Source organism: Sinohyriopsis cumingii, unplaced genomic scaffold (assembly GCF_028554795.1).
Source record: "Sinohyriopsis cumingii isolate HCF-2022 unplaced genomic scaffold, ASM2855479v2 utg002173l, whole genome shotgun sequence".
In the NCBI taxonomy this organism is placed as follows: domain Eukaryota; kingdom Metazoa; phylum Mollusca; class Bivalvia; order Unionida; family Unionidae; genus Sinohyriopsis; species Sinohyriopsis cumingii.
Genome location: NW_028316146.1, coordinates 257,910 through 276,212, shown reverse-complemented (window position 1 = coordinate 276,212; position 18,303 = coordinate 257,910). Strand labels below are relative to the sequence as shown.

General features: G+C 34.9%; 1 protein-coding gene across 1 annotated transcript in view; it reads left to right on the top strand.

Annotated features, from left to right (window-relative positions):
• The window catches only part of LOC149770966 (serine/threonine-protein kinase SIK1-like), a 71,910-nt gene that overhangs the window by 39,071 nt on the left and 14,536 nt on the right, over nt 1-18,303 (top strand). Inside the window, exons 5-7 of the mRNA XM_089948930.1 lie at nt 355-400; nt 12,859-12,983; nt 16,448-16,571. Coding sequence (XP_089805056.1) covers nt 355-400; nt 12,859-12,983; nt 16,448-16,571 — 295 coding nt within the window. The remainder of the gene's footprint in view (nt 1-354; nt 401-12,858; nt 12,984-16,447; nt 16,572-18,303) is intronic.

Here is an 18,303-nt window from a genome sequence, read left to right as displayed (position 1 = left end):
TTCTAAATATTAATACTCACTATTTTATTTTTATTATTATTATTATTATTATTAATCTTTAATTTCTTTTTTGGTCAAAATTTGAGGGAATGGCAAGAATATTAGAACATATGATGGTATTATTGATCTAGGTTGAGATTTTAAACACAAGGGAAATTGGGGACCTGTGATGTAAACACAAGGGAAAATGGGGACCTATGATGTAAATACAAGGGAAAATGGGGACCCATGATGTAAATACAAGGGAAAATGGGGACCCATGATGTAAACACAAGGGAAAGGGGGGATGAATTCTAACTGCAATGTAAATTCAGTTTTAAATGCATTCCAGCTTCTGTTTTAATTTTTTTTCAGGCTGAAAATTTACTACTAGATGCCAACATGAACATTAAAATTGCAGGTAAGATTGCTAAAATTTAATTTATTAGATCCAACAGATAAGAAAACGCTAAGTAAACTTTGCATGTATTAGAGTTTTATTTACATTTGATGTAGCAAAATAAAGACATGCATGGAGCCTTGAATGTGATAGCATTTCATAACATCACAAACCTTGCAACCCATATAATTAATACAGTTGTAATTTTAATTACATGTAAAAGAGATAGTAACAGTTGTTTTAGCTTATTATGGTGATTTTAGACATTTTCTTGAACTCGTCAAGCTGCAGCATCAATGGCAATCACTTGGAACTGTTGTGAACGATTTTGATACCAGCTTTCCATTAGTTGTAATATGACTGATATTTATTGATGTACTGTAGCTGTCATATGATATTAGTGTAGTGTGACTGATATTGAGTAATGTACTGTACCTTTCTGTAGATTACTAGTACATTTGTCCGATCTTTGTTTAGCTGTAACATAATTTAGATAATGGACAACAGTTGATACCTTTGATGATAGTTGCAATGTTTGTCATTAGATATCATGCAAAAGATTCTTCCTTGGTTGGATAGATATCTGATTGCATAACTTAACAGGTCATCAAAACAAATTTTTATTTAATCATGCTTGAACTAGAAACAACTTAAAAACAAAAGCGAAGAATGGTACAATTCAGAGTTGGATAACTCAGTTAAATAGCTTAAGGTTTAATTTCCTTTCATGGGAATGTCCTAGTCATACCATAGTATATGTGTCATCCAGGGTATTAAATGGACAAATCATGTGACATAATGTCAGTAATTTGCTGCATATATAAAAAATTCCATTAGATTTGCTCATTACCTGTAGTCTTACTTAATGGGTTATACATGAATCATAGCATAATTACCCTGGAGCAGAAAGTTTGTTGAGCATGCTCATATATCACGTCAAATCCAGAGTGCCCTAATTTTAGTATTTGTTATCCAATATATTTTCATTGTGAAATAGATATTGTTTTGTGAAATAGATATTGTTAACACTTAAATTATGTGATAACATTTGCAGATATAATTTTTGTTGTGGGGGTGGGTGGGTTGAGGCAAATAATTCATGTATGCTAATGAATAAACATGCAGGGATGGTTATTTTCAACACAGGTGATGTGTTGTTGGAGGGAGGATCGGGGGGGATGATCAACTGTTTTCCCTCATTATAATGCTGTCCATGTGATCATCCGAGTAAACTGCTTGATAGTGAGATATTGTCATGAAGTATGATGCATACTGTATTCCCTCATTATAATGATGTCCATGTGATCATCAGAGTAAACTGCTTGATAGTGAGATATTGTCATGAAGTATGATGCATACTGTATTCCCTCACTATAATGCTATCCATGTGATCAGCAGAGTAGACTGCTTGATAGTGAGATATTGTCATGAAGTATGAGAGATTGTCATGAAGTATGATGCATACTCTACTCCCTCACTATAATGTTTTCCATGGCAGCCATGAGTGTACAGCCTTATACTGAGACCAATTTATAATGAAGTGCATGGTGGATACAAAATATCCCCTTATTATAATGCTGTCCATGTGAGCTATGGAGTATAACACTACATAATGACAGTATTACCACCACATAATGGTGGAAAAGTGAGCTGTGGAGTATATTGCTGTCTAATGACACTGTTTCTCACATTATAATGCTGTAAATGTATGCCTTAAAATATGCAGTTTTCAATTGAGACTGCCTTATTATGAGGTACATGATACTGTTCAGCCTCATTATAGTGCTATGTGAGTCACGGAATATACTGCTGTGTAATCAGACTGCCTTTTAATTAAGTATATTACACATATCAGGGAATAATAAATCCTCTTGCCTGACTCACAAGACAAGGTCAGATTTCCAGCTTGAAAAACATGTGCCTATTGGGTAAGACCAAAAAATTGATAGAGAGGTTGAAAGGGGTCTCATTCTGATCATAATGTTTTCAGTAAGCAAGTTTTATACCCTTTGATTTATTTTTGTCTTTATTTGTACTTTATTTATTGCGTTATTGACTGCAGTTTCTTTCATCTACATCAAGGTCTGATATTTTCTTGTGCGAACAAGATTATGTGGGTATTTACTATTTAAAGCAAGTTTTGACAAATAAGGAGTAAATATTTATTTTTTAACTTGTCAGTTCCAGTTTAATTGTAAAATTTGTTCAGATCCGAGATTTACAGACTGTCTAGTGATAACCTAAGTTCATGCAGTTTGTGAGCTTGAAGACTCGAAACAATTGGCTTTTCAAAGGTTGTTATTAAGCATGTTGCTGATTTTTAAGTTGAGTCAGTGTTAATTGTTAATAACATAACTATTTAGATTTGGCATTTATATTTGGAATAAAAGGCACATGTCTTTAACTTAATCACCAGAAGGATTTCATTCAAATCATTTTCAGGTACCAGAAATGTAGCACTCACAAGTGGTGGTTATTATGTGTTGTTTAATTGATAAATACACAAGACCTATACATATTTTCTGCTTGGCAAACAGGTACCAGTAAATGGAAAAAAATAAATATTACATTGGCTTGTCAAATATTTTGATGCTTGTCACCGATTTCAGTATGACTAGATGACAGTTGTTAAGTAAATGGATAAATGTTCTTAGTTGTGAGTATAAATCAATCATTACAAAATATCTGCCATTGTTTTTGCTCATGTTGAGTCAGCCATCTTATCTAGGGGAAAAAATTTAATTTCCTTAAAATACCTCATATTTTATTTTATGTTGTTATATTTTTTACTGATGGTGGAGTATATATATGGGGCAAGCTCAGATTTCCCAAGGGCAAGTTGAATATTACCATCACCTTGCCCTAGGCAAGATGACTTTTATAGAATTTTGTAAATCCCTGCATGTAATTTGAGAACTATACTTTAGAGTAAAGATATCCATGTTTGTACCTGCTTTATAACAGGAATAGTATTGTAATGAGTGGTGTTATAGTGAGGGAGTACTTTGCTGTAAACCACTGTATTTTACCAAGCAGAAACTTTTTTGCAAATTTAGTGGGTCAACTGTATATTCTGAAATATTTTTGGTGAAAAGTTTACATTATAGAGCTTGGCCGAGTCATACCAAAGACTTACAGAAATGGTACTAACAGCTGCCTCGCATGGCGCTCAGCATTAAGATGTTAGTATTAGGACTGGTTGGCTTGGTGTCAGGATAATGTGACTGGGTGGGACATAATGCTACATGTCTGCGGCATGATGCCCCAGTGCTAGACATCACTATAAACTGTCACACTGCAAACATTGTAGCGATATGACTGAAAAATTGTTAAAGCTACCTTAAAAATCTAAATCACACATAACACACACACAGATTATGGAGCAGTTGTTCCTGTAAATATTTTTGTTGCAAAATTTTGAGTTTGCAAATATGCTGTGTTTACTCTATTGTGAAAATGTAATGATACTGAAATGTTATATATACAGTATGTGCGACAACTTGTCATCACAAGTACACTGGCAAATTGTTTATTCACAGTCTACTGATACATAAAACAAATAATTGTTTAAACATTGTACACTGTATTTCAAAGTTGTTCACTCTATCATATCAGTGATATCTGTAGGGACATAGGGATGTTTTGGGTAGTAGTTGGAGGCATTGTTCACCTTAAGGACAATCCTGAAAAGTTTTTAAATAATAATGAATCTTTATTTTGAGAAAATTGTTTTTGTGATTCAATTAATGAATAATCCCAAATGGTGCGGCAAAAATAAGTATTCTATACATTTTCCTCTGACAGGAATTATGGAAGGGAGAAAGAAAAAATAGTCTGCCTCAGATTATCCTCATGTACAATGTATATCATAAAAATAGTTTAAAATAGAATAGTAAAGATTCCAGCTACATGTATATCTGTCATTACGCACGTTTACACAGAATACTCCTTAAAACATCTCAAGCTTATGTACATGTACATTCTAAATTTTGTGGAGATAATACAGAAAGCAATGCTGAATGTTATATGTACATGAGACAAAATATACGTTGTGATACAAATGCATACTAAGTTATAAGAAAGTTTTTAAAAGTCTGGAAGGACCCGTATGGACCTGTAAGGCATGGTCATGTCATATAAAATCAAAATGACAGTTTTTTCCACATGAAATTTCCTTCAAAATTCTATTGATAATAAGGTTCAGAGTGTTTTGAAACTTTGAAGCTTTATCCTTGAAACACATGCTTGTAATGCAACAACAATGACAATGACAATGACAACAACAACAACAACAATAACAGATATAGTGGCCAAACTCCATTTATCAACTTTTTTCAGGATATCATTATTTGCTCCACTGTTCCATCAAACAAAAGTTAAAGCTATGCTAGTAAGGAAGAGATGACAAAGTAAAGTTAATGAACTGCTGATATTCCGCTTCTGGAGGTCAAATAAACTCAGGCCTTTTTATGGGCATATGGCTGTGGTTACGTGCTGATTTATAAAGTTCGCTTGTTGACTTATATTTCACAGGAAAGTTGAGACATATTTTTACGCTGCTTTTTGCCCTCTTCAGTGGCTTTTCATTGAGATCAAATTTGACAGCTTATTCCACCCAGAAATTTGCATAATCTGCATTGAGTTGACAGTGATCATGTGCATGTCTATCCATGTCTGTCTATCTGTCTGTCTGTCTCTACATCCTGTATTAAGATCAGTCTTAAAGTATTGGACTTTTTATTTGCAAAATAAAAATCAGTTAACTTGTTATTTTCAATCGGCTGATAAACATTTTCTTATGTAACACAGCTAGGTACCGGAGATATAGATCTCAGATATGTTGGCTTATATTAAACCAAATTATGTACCAGTTCTTCTGAGATTACTGGTGATTCTTGAAAACAGTCATAGGAAATTCATTGCTGGATAACCTGCAAGTGTGCCTTTGCGATTCATATAGGAGTATAAAAGGTACTAGACTGATAGGTGTTCTTTTCCAAGACAGACTACTAATAAACAGTGTTTGAAGATTAAATGTAAATGATTGATAGTAGAGGTATTAGTTGCATCATTTGGGTATTAGTTGTGTCAGTTGGGTGTTAGTTGTGTCATTTGGGTAAAAGCCAGTCCAAATACTGTACATGCCATTGAAATCATTAGTCATGAGTTGTCTGAAATTCAGAATATATACATGTCAGACCATCCTACACTGACATTGCAGCTGTAAAGTTATTCATTGTGTGGTCATTGATGTCAGAAAGTAATTAAAAGAAGCAGAGAAGAAGTTATTGGTCTGCTGGTTTACATTTTGTTGTAGCACATCAGTCATCACTGTTAGTTCTTTATATGATTTCAAACAAAGTGGGCAGAGATCCTGGTCTGTTAACACAGTAAGGGATGACAGTTCTTGGTCTGTGCTGTTGGATTAATAATAGAAAAATGTAGGTCACTTCAGTATGGTTCCACTCTACAGTTCTGTACTTCACAGGTGGTTTGATTTTTAAAGAATAAGAATTCCCCAGATGGTCCTCACTTGTTATCCTGGTTATTTAAAAAGCATCATGTATAGTTTAGGCATTGTTAACAAATTTCCTTTGTGCATGATTGATTGGTGTAATTTTAGCTATGAAGTACACAACTTGGCCTTACTTCAGATGTGTACTTTTAAAAAGGCTGCTAGCTCCATTTGATCTTTTTTCACTTTTTGGACCTTAGAGGTATTAAAAAACTTAGTTTATAACTTATTATATTTTTTATTTTTTATTTAATAATTCATTTGTTGCACCTTAAAAATGTAATACTTTGTACTGTGGTAAAATTCTTTCTTTCAATTTTAATAACTGCTGCAGTTAGGGTACTTTGCACTTTCTGCGTTAGGCAGCATATTCATACCATATATGAAGAAATTCATGCCACAATACACGAATGTAGCACAGAGGTATGCTAATATTCTCTCCAGTGTGCTTAAATGCACATAACTTCACCTTATACCTGACCCCATTCAGAAGTACATAACTGGAGAACCCTAGTACACTGTAGTTGTCCATTTATGATTTACCTTTGTAATTACAGTGTAATTGAGAGGTGGAGATCACTTTACTGTTTGTGTGTGTCAGCATCTTGCTAGGTACCGCATATACTTGTGTATCAGATCCAACTGCAGAGACCACAGACTCAGATAATGCGCCAACAGATCTGGGTCTCTGCAGTTTGTTTGGAGTAATCAATAAAACAAACAACACAGACCCAGATCTGCAGGTGCATTATGCCACAACAGATTAGGATTTTTTTTTCTCAGTCTGACTTGATGTATAAGCAAGTAGATCTGCAGGTGCATTATGATACAACAGATCAGGATTTTTTTTTCTCAGTCTGACTTGATGTATAAGCAAGTAGATCTGCAGGTGCATTATGCCACAACAGATCAGGATTTTTTTTCTCAGTCTGACTTGATGTATAAGCAAGTATATATGGTATATATAACAAACATTGGGTTAATCTAACTTAATGACACATTTGTTTATATACTGGTTCCATATGGCTTTGCTTTCATAGCTTATTCATTGGATTTATGTGTGTGTGTGTGGTTTTAATTTTTAATGTAGCATTAATGATTTTTCAGTCATATGCTACAATGTCTGCAGAGTGACAGTTTATAGTGATGTCAGGCACTGGGGCATCATGCTGCAGAAATATAGCATTATGTCCCACCCAGTCTCATTATCCTGACACAAGGCCGACCAATCCTAACACTAACCTCTTAATGCTGATTGCCAAGCCAGGTAGCTGTTAGTACCATTTTTATTATGTCTTCGCTGGGGTTTGAACCCGTGACCTTCTGCATCTGAGATGGACATTCTAATCATTTAAGCCACTGGAGCGGTTACATAAGGTTTTGTAAAACACTTGTAAATCCTATTTGTTGAGTATATTCTGCTAGACATAAAAATATTTTTTTAAAAGTTACTGTATATTCTCATTTAAGTTCAGCTGCAAACTGCACAGACCCAGATCTGCTGTCGCATAATGCACTGGCAGATCTGGGTCTGTGCAGTTTAATAGAAGTAATCAGAAGAACAAACAACATAGACCCTGATTTGCAGGCGCGTTATGCTATGGCAAATCAAGATCTTTGTTTGCAGTTTGATGCGACTTATAAGTGAGTACATGCATATATATAATAGTATACCTTAAGGAAAAAAGATTGGACTGTTTTGTAACTTTGTAATGCTGTGTAGTTAAAGATCATTAAGTATATATATATTTAATTTCAATAAAATATTCAAAGAACTAGCAGTTTTTGGTAATTGACCTTTGTATAATGATGAATAGATGGATATATTTCCTTGACCCCACATGGCACTATATTTTAGATAAGCTCAGTAGGTCATTTATTGGCTTCTTGCTCTAGATATTTACTGATAAATGGACCTTGGGGGCATTTTTGTATGTGTGCTGTTTGGCAACATGTTCATGTACAACATTAGGTTCACACAAGTGCTGTGCCCAGAACCCAGGAGCTTCTAGAATGCTGGGTTTTAACAGAGCCTAGGAACATCCTAAATACCATAATCATATATACATATATGCAATTCAAGATATACAATTTGAGATATACAAATCAAGATATACAATTCAAGATATACAAATCAAGATAGACAAATTAAGATATACAAAAACAACAATATACGGATGGGGCCTGGTCAAGTGGTCAAGTGGTCACTCGCCTTTACTGATCACTACCATTTCACCTGTCCACATGGGTGCGAGTCTCAGATTTAGCCAATGTGAGTATGTGAGAATGCTGTCAGTAGCAGTGTTTCCCTTTATTTTTTAATTTGACCCTCAGTTTTGATACCAAAGTTTGTTTTTTACTCAGTCTGACCCCCCAGTTTTGACACCAAGGTGTTTTTTGACTCTCAGTCTTGCACCCATGGGGATACACCGCAGTAGCTTTCATTGGTTCAGTGATTTTTACTGGGGTTTTCCAGGGTTCTTCTTTCACCAGTTATACTGGCAGCCATGTAAAGCCTATCATGTACTGAAAAATGACATTAAACAACAACATAATTTACACAAACAACTATCAATATATTTATAGTAGACTGTAGGTATTTCATTGTTTTCTTCACTGTTAATCTTTTCAATGCAAGAGACATCAAACTCCTGTGAATGATGGGATCTCAATCTAAAATATGATATTGCAAAAATATTTACCTCTTTGTTTTCATAATTTTTTGGTTTCAGTGACTGAGAAATCGCTGGAAACTTGAATATGGTCTTGCTGGTTGCCCCCACCCTCTCCAGCTATGTCATAGAACTCTTCCCCACCACCACTTTGCTGCCAAAACAATTCACAGCATATCCAATTTTGTTATTTATACCTTTAATATATACATTGTGTGGAGGGGACTTTCTGGCCCCCATATTTGTAAAGAGAGAACATTGCATGGAGAGGACATCGCATGGAGGGGACTTTCTGGACCATACTTTGTAAAAGATAGAACATTGCATCAAAGGGACTTTGTTGCCCACATATGTGTAAAAGAGGGTGTGAGTGTGAGTGTGATTTAGATTTTTAATGTAGCTATAAAAATTTTTTAGTTATATCGCTACGATGTCTGCAGTGTGGCAGTTTATAGTGAGGTATAGCACTGGGGCATCATGCTGCAGACATGTAGCATAATGTCCCACCCAGTCACATTATTCTGACACCAGGTCAACCAGTCCTAACACTAACCTCTTAATGCTGAGCGCCTAGCGAGGCAGCTATTAGTATCATTTTTATAAGTCTTTGGTATGACTTGGCCAGGGTTCGAAACCACAACCTCCCGTATCTGAGGCAGATGCTCTAACCACTCAGGCTACTGAAGCAGTAGTGTAAAAGAGGGAACATTGTATAATTGAGGAGACTTTAGGTCCATACTTGTATACACATAGATCAATTATGGTAGGTAGTTTCAATAGAGTTTGCCTACTTTTGGTCATTTCCAAGGACTCGTGTAATTTTAATGCAAGGATCTCATTGCTCGTGTGCGAAAAAAATTCATATATCCTATCATAAAATGGCATTAAACCCATGACAACAATAGGAACAGTTGCATGGTGTAAACACTAAAATGCATAGCTTCACATGTATCTAGTGGATTGGTCAAGGGTATTGATTTTATCCTGTTGCTGATTAAATGTTATTAGTGGCCTCGTACATTTACGAACTTGATTGTTCTGTTCAAGGTCCTTAGGCAATGTTTGTTAATCAGACAGCCAAGTTTACATGACGATGATGTTAAATGGATAAATATAAATAGGCCGTAAGCCATTTTCTTTGTGGTTGTGACCATATCTTCAATATTACCCAGGTCGTCCAAAGGTCACCAAAAGGTCTGGAGATTTTCAGTTTTTAGGAGAGACAGAGAATAGTTGAGGAATAAGTTGGAAAATTGAAATTTTTGTTAGAACTTGGGGAATAGTCCAAGAAATTTTGCTCCATTGATCAGGGAACCTTTTTAATAAGAATCAAACCAATGAGGAAATATGTTGTGTCAAATTTACTTGAGTTGATCACTCTGGTGGCCTAGTGATAAGAGCATGATGTGGGAGGTCATGGGTTCGAACCCTGGCTGAGTCATACTAAAAACTTATAAAAATGTTACTAACAGCTGCGTCGCTTGGTGCTCAGCGTTAAGAGGTTAGTGTTAGGACAGGTCAGCCTGGTGTCAGGATAATATGACTGGGTGGGATATCATGCTGCATGTCTGTGCATGATGCCTCAGTGCTAGACATCACTTTAAGCTGCCACACTGCAGACATCTTAGTGATATGATTGGAAAATTGTTAAAGCTACATTAAAAATCTAAATCACACACACCTACTTGAGTGCAAAATGTTTTGGATATCTCCTATAGATCTTTGAAGAACTGTACACTTTTGGTTATTTGCACTAAATTCAAAGTCAGCTGTTGTTAAGAAGCCAGGAGAAATATATTAAACTGTGTTTAATGATCAAGACTGTCACAGAACATATTAAAATATGCCAAATGATCAGGACTGTCACAGAATATATTAAAATGTGCCAAATTATCAAGACTACTCACAGAACATAGTAAAATGTACCAAATGATCAAGACTGTGACAGAACATATTAAAAGGTGCCAAATGATCAAGACTGTCACAGCACATATTAAAATGTGCCAAATGATCAAGACTGTCACAGAACTTATTAAAAGGTGCCAAATGATCAAGACTGTGACAGAACATATTAAAAGGTGCCAAATGATCAAGACTGTCACAGAACATATTAAAATGTGCCAAATGATCAAGACTGTCACAGAACATATTAAAATGTGCCAAATGATCAAGACTGTCACAGAACATATTAAAAGGTGCCAAATGATCAAGACTGTGACAGAACATATTAAAATGTGCCAAATGATCAAGACTGTGACAGAACATATTAAAATGTGCCAAATGATCAAGACTGTCACAGAACATATTAAAACGTGCCAAATGATCAAGACTGTCACAGAACATGTTAAACTGTGTTTAATGATCAAGACTGTCACAGAACATATTAAAATGTGCCAAATGATCAAGACTGTGACAGAACATATTAAAATGTGCCAAATTATCAAGACTATCACAGGGGGTGCTCACCAATTAATATGTACTTTAGAGAGAGTGACATATGTAAGGTGAAGTAGTTTGCATTTAAAACATGCACAGTGGAGAGAATGTTGGCATACCTGTATGCTACAGTAATGTAATGTGGATGATATTTCTTTGGATATTGTACTTTTGAAAATTTTACATGATTTAAGCACACTGCTAACTAAAATGACTGCTCCCTTGTGTTAAAAAATCAGCCAGAATTAGTCTAAAGTACACTATACATAGCAGCTATTAAAATAGGGAAAATGAATTTTGCCAGACTAGACAATACCAGCTTCTGAAAGTGCAATGAATGAATTACCAAATATATAAAATGTAAAAAAAGTTATTGGCTCTTTTTTATACAATTTCCCTCTGAAGTTCAGGAAGTGAAAATGACCAAGTAGAGCTAGCACTTTTTTGAAAGGTTCACATTTGAAGTAAGGCCAAGCTGTACACTCTATAACCCATAGTACACCCATCAATCATACATCAAAATAAAGGGAATTAAAGGTTCTTTTAATTATACCTAAGATATACAAGGTCTTTTTTAAATAGCCAGTATAACCAGTGAGGAAAGCCGGGGAAATTCTTTTTCTTTAAAATCTTAACCCTATGCAAAATGCGAAACTGTATAGCACCACCACAGAATGCAGGAACAGATAATCATCACAGAACATATTCACAATGAGACTTGCTAAATCAAATGGTCACCATCTGACTATGTCCTCATAGGCAAATCACTTTGTTCCTGCAACTTTTGTTAGAGTTATTGCCCTTTTTGTCTTGTACTGTATATGAATACATTGTATAATAGACTCTTATGAATATGTTGTTGTTATTGTTGTTGTTGTAGGGTTTAATGCCATATTTCAGCACACAATAGGCTATGCATGACGGCCAGTATTAATGGTGGAGGAAGAACCCGGGAAAACCCCGGAAGAACCACCGACCCACGAGAAGCTACTGGCAAGCTTTCTCTCATACCCACGTTAGCCGAATCCTAGACTCGAGCCCATGCAGACAGAGATGAGATGGCAGTGATCCGCAACGGAGAACGCTTTAGACCACTCGGCCACTCAGGGCCCCCTCTTGTGAATATAACTAGTCTCATAGTTTTTCATGGCTCACTCTGAATCCCTGTGCACATTATGGTTATTATATGAATATGCACGTATTAACAGATCTCTATGCTGCAGCAATTTTTTTGGTTGAGTTATTGCCCTTTTTAGCTTGCTCCTGGATGTAGCCTTCATAAGAATCATACGAATAATGATAATATTAGATTTCAGTGGGTTACAGTTTAACGAGGCAAAATTTACCTTTGGTCATGGAAAAGTCAAAACAGTTTGGTTGTTGCAACCTGTAGAAACCTGTTACCAGCTCTCAGAATATTGGTAATTGTTTTCCTTTAGTAATGTTTCCTTTCATATGCAAGGAACCACATTATCTCAGAGTTACTTTTAACCCTAAGGGTTTGGGTTTGAATCCAAAGTTAGTGATTGTGATTTGTCTTCAGGCAAGCATTTGATTTTAAAGGCCTTGACATTGTATAACCTCTTATGTGTTGATGTATAATTAAAAACTAATCATTTGGCCTTTTCAGATTCAAAGGTGATCTACAGTACTAGTTTACACACACACACACACACACACACACACACACACACACACATGAAAGAGAGTAATGTTGCATTCCTTGATAGTGGTATATTACCTTGGAAATGTATATTATTAAGGGTGTTATTTAAAAGCATTATTGATATCTTGGATCTGTTATGCTTTGATACAGTTTTGTTCTTTGCTAACATTATATCATTTTTTTTCTTCAGATTTTGGGTTTGGTAACTTCTATAAGGAAAACGAAACCCTGGCCACCTGGTGTGGAAGTCCACCTTATGCAGCTCCAGAGGTGTTTGAAGGGAAGAAATACTTGGGTCCTCAAATAGATATATGGGTAAATTGAATATATCATGAAATGTGTAGATCAAGGTTAAAAATTTGCAGCATTTAAAAAGTTGTTTACTATTTATGCTAAATGTCAATTACATTTCCGACAATTTTAATTTTAATTAATGACTATTCTAATGCCTGGTTTGTTACTAATTGGTTTTAAAAAAATGTATGGTTGATATTTTGTAAATAACATACATCACAAATGATCGTATTAAACTTAGTCTCAATTATCAAGCATTTATCATGCCTTGGAGCAAACATGTACAGCTTCCTTCAGGGTGCATGTCGAATAGCAATTTTTAAAGCTACACAGTATAATGTAATTGTAACCAGATTAAACCAGGCTGTCAGCTGGAGTTTCATGCAGCCATAGGTTATATATACCTGCCTTGAAGAATACCTGAATATATAGGTCTGTTTGATAATTATAATCACCGTGAACAAATAATGATATTTGAAATTTTTTGTGGAAGATCTACAACTTGTCCTGATTACATTTGCATATTGATTAGATTTGCATATTGATTAGATTACATTTGCATATTGATTAGATGTACAGTAATAACATACCAACTGTTTGTTAGTGATATCATCATGAGCCTAAAGTTATTGTGATGTCAGCCCTTTTTTTTTTTGTACATTATAGTTGCAGTAATATTAAGTTTATCCTTTGTCCTTTGGTGTGCCTGGCCAGGTGCCAAGATCAAAGAGATTTTAGAAAATTCTTTGTGTTTTTTTGTGATTTTTTCTTCTGATCATTGCCTGTAAATTGTTGCAATTTGTATCAAACATGTATCCATTAAAATGGACTAATGTTGAGGATACAGCTGATTATCGTAAATATGTTACTCTGTAATAGTGTTTATATTGCACTGAACAGGAAGTGGATGTTTGATATCTCAGATCTTTGAAATATCTAAAGTTTTGGCTGACATCATGCTAAATCCAGCGGTGATGGACCTTGATGGTATCAGTATGGTTCTTACAGCAGGAGAAATACACAGCTTCAGATTAAATTTAAATGCTTTAATTTATACTTTTGTATAGTTAGCACACTTTAAAAAATTCTTTATGAATTTTTATTCTATTTATATGAATAAAGGAAGTGAATATTCCTTTTTTTTATCTAGAGCTCTTCATTTTACAATTTATTTTTATATAAATACAGAAACATAATCACTTTGTATCGTAAACAAGATGACATGAAAAACCAAAAAGATAAGAAAAGCATGCACGAGTTTCAATAAAGCACTTGAATGATCTGGCAAAAGACTCGCAGAGAGGACTGAAAGGATGCACCACAATACATAAAAAAAATCCATTGTTTCTGATAAGTGGTATGAAGATTTGGTCAAGAAACTTTTTATATATAAAACTGTGCAAAATTATTATTGTATTTGATACACTAGTAACATGTGAGATAATGAACATTTGCTCCTTCTTCGGTCAAGACTTACATAAAAATAGTACATTTGTCTCAATCCTAGAATACTAGTTGGGAGGAGTACAGCTGCTGAAATATGCCTAGATCATAATAAATTTCTCCATAGCTAATACCATGGATGGCTTATGTATCATTACCAAACCACCTGATGTATTGTTATCTGAGACTTAACTTTGTGGGTTCAGTTGGTCACCAGAACAGATCTTACATGTGTTTTACTGCATGTAGCCGTATTAGAAAGACCCCCTCCAATTCATTGGAGGAGTTCTTATAAGGGAGCTTACTCTGTTAGTATGTACATAGTATTATGTGTGATGGTGACATTGTTTATATTTTACACTTTGTGCTTATTAGTTCAAAACCAAAAGAGCTTGTGGGATGGCCTGTTGTCCATCGTGCATCATCTTTCATACATTGTCCACCTTCCATTATCCATCATCCATTGTCCACCATCCAGTGTCCATCAGTCTGTTAGCACAGGTTTACTGTCATGCCTTTTCTTAGTCTACCTGGAGGACTGCTGTGAAACTTTACAGGTCTAGTTGGTCCTAAATGCAGCTGGATCGCTCACAAAGAATATGGCCACCATAGCAGCCATCTATAAAATATTGTTAATACTGATTCCACTGATTGACCATATCATTTTGACGTTTTCATTAAAAGACTTTTTCGAATGTCTAGTTGGTCCTAAATAAAAATGGTGCTAATCTGACATCCATTTTGAAAATTTTGTAATTGCTACTCCTTCTGAATGTAAAGTTGTATTGGTATGGAGTTTTCACTAGAAGACTTCTTATGTCTAGTCAGTCCTGAGTGAAAATGGTACTTCCCAGTCATACAAATTGACTGTCACTATCTTGAAATTCTTGGTATTGCTACTTTTGTTGAATGGAAAGTCATATCAGCATGGGGTTTTCACCAGACTTATTTTTTTTTGCTTGTCTTAAATAACAGCTGTGCTAATCAGATATCTAATATGGCTGCTACGACAGCCATTTTGAAATTCTTATTCCTACTCCTTCCGACTTAAGGTCATATCAACAGCGGCTTTTCAGCAATAGACTTCCTACGATATATTGTTTGTGCTGAATGAAAATTGTGCCCCACAGACATCCAGTTAGGCTGTCATGATGAACATATTTAAAATCATATCACTAATTCTCCAGAATGGATAGTCATGTTGGCTTGGTGTTTTTACCCAAAGGGTTTTATGGAGTCTGGTTTGTCCTAAATAGAAATGATACTAATCTTCCATCCAATATGACTGCCACAGCAGCTAATTCAAAAATCTTGTTGCTCAAGAATTTCAAAGACTGCAGTTAAAAACAAGAAATGGTTTTGTATTGAATTAATGGAAATTCTTTTTGGACAGTTGAGTGTCAGTTTCTTGAGGGACTTTTGTATTATAACAGGGCTTCCACTAAAACATTTCTGTAGAGGGTTAGTACAGAGCCAAGAATATTTTTAAAGGGCCATAAAGTTGAAGTGGTGGCTGAGAGAGGGGAAATTAGATCAGATGTGATGGATAATAAGTCGGTGATAGAAGCATTTAGATAAAAAAAAATTTGTAATGAAAATATGAACAACAAAACAATTTCTACAGTATTTTATCTTACATATTTAATTAGTTGGAGGTAAAATTAAATTTTAAATTAAATTGAATCTGTTCTCATTTAAGTTCAGCTTTACGATCGTGATTTTTTTCTTCTGTATTAATTCCCTATGTCTGCCTTTGAAAGTTGTTTGGTCAGACTGGTTTAATGTCAATCGTTTATTATTTAATGCTACACCATGCTAAGCCCTTTGTTATGATGTTTAAAACAATGACAGTCGGCAGTGGCCTTCCAAAGCAAAAATGTTTGTCTCTGGATATTTGCAGCTGCTGTTGTTTTTGGTAAAAATGCCATCCAAAAGTTGTCTCCTCTTGGCGATTTCAGCCATTGTCTGCATGACCTGCATGGCCCTATCTCAGAAATTCACTGGCTACACAAAATACACGATTATCATCTTCTGCATTTCAGAGTCTAGGAGTGGTGCTATATGTTCTAGTCTGTGGTACTTTACCGTTTGATGGCCAGAATCTTCAGATGTTGCGTGATAGAGTGTTGTCAGGGAGGTTTAGAATCCCCTTCTTCATGTCTACAGGTGAGATAAAAGGGAAATTCCTACATTATTAAGATATTGTTTGTTTTTTTAAACATAATTTTATGGTCATTTTTTTATCTCTGTTAGTAGAATAGATAAGATTTAGTCTTAAAATTAATCAATGTACCAAAAGGAAAATAGCAGCTTTCATAATATCAGTCCTTGTCTTTATCCTTTTTTTATTTCCCTTAAGTTTTGAATCTGTTTCACTGTGGCATGGAAATTCCTGTTCCATGAACACAGTTTAATTGTATATGCTCCCTACTATGTGAATATGTTATCCATCTGTCTGTGTTTATGTATGTCTGTCTGTCTTTATGTATGTCTGGTCAAGTTTTCCATTTAGTTCACTGTGGCATTGAAAGCCCTGTTCCATGAACACGTTTCATTTTTATGTGTGCCATAAGACAGAATGTATTGTGTTTATTACTTTATCCGTCTGTTACCAATTTTGTTTCTGCACAGTAACTTGAGTTCTACACCATTGGCAGTTACCAAACATTGTGGATGGCTTGCATTTGGGGTAAGGAAAAACCCTATTGATATTGGTGTCAAAAGGTGAAAGGTCAAGGTCACTGTGTCAGAAACCAGAAAAAATTAGTTCATCATAAACCTTGAACAGACTGTAAATGCAGAGATGCCAACCATTTAGTATAATAATGTTTAATGACCATTCTGCACATGAAATTGTATGGCAGAAATCCTGGAAAATTAGAAGTTTGGGGAATAAAATGTCATAACAGGAGTTATGTGTGGAAAGAAGTAGGGAGAAAAGTACTTTATTGAAAGGCCCCAGTGATTGACTTGCATTTAAACTATTGTTTCTCAGTATGAGAAACAAAATGTGGATAAAAGAAATCAGGCATTTTTTAAAATTGTAAATAGGTGAGAAGATGTAGCTAATTCAAGAGGAAAACTGATTACAATTATTATTTTGGGATCAGATGGTGACTTGTCAATATCATTATGACAGAAAAGAAAAATGAATCTGCACAAAAATATAGTTCTTGAGCATGTACTGTCACCAAAAGTTTGTGGATTACTTAACAAAAGAAGCCGATAGATATTGGGTTGAAAAGGTTCAATATCAAATGTCACATTCACTCGGACTGAAAAATTAAAGAAGCTTCTACATAATAACTTTAGTACTTTGACCATTGTTCGTAGAAGGTTTAGTCTTTTGATATAGAAGAGGTTGTTGATTTTGGAGGTCAAAAGGTCAATGGTAAAGGTCATTGTGCCAAATAACTGGGTTTTGTTGAATACATTTTGTTCCAGAACAAATTCCTTGACCATACTTTGTAGTTGGCTTGTGCATAGTGTGAAAAAGAAACCTGTTGATTTCAGGGTCTCAAGGTCAAAGGTCACGGTCATGGTAAGTCTTATTAAAAACACAGACAAAACATAATCACTCCTGCAGAATAAGTTTAGTCCAGGACTGCATATCTCGACCAAATGCCCTGGTCACTGAGTCCCATTGGTCAATAATGTCCATTCAATCATGCCTTTCTAGTGCTTACACAGGATACTATTAAACATGGGCCAGCATAAAATGTGCAATTCATGGTACTTGTTTTTATTGGAAATTATTTTATTTCTTACCTGAATTCAAAAGATTGTCATTGAACCTTTTATTATTTACCAAATGATACTAAATTTTCATGACCCGTGCATGATATAAGGGCAGAGGTCAAGGTCAGAAGTGGAATTAAAGATTAAGGTGGATTACATT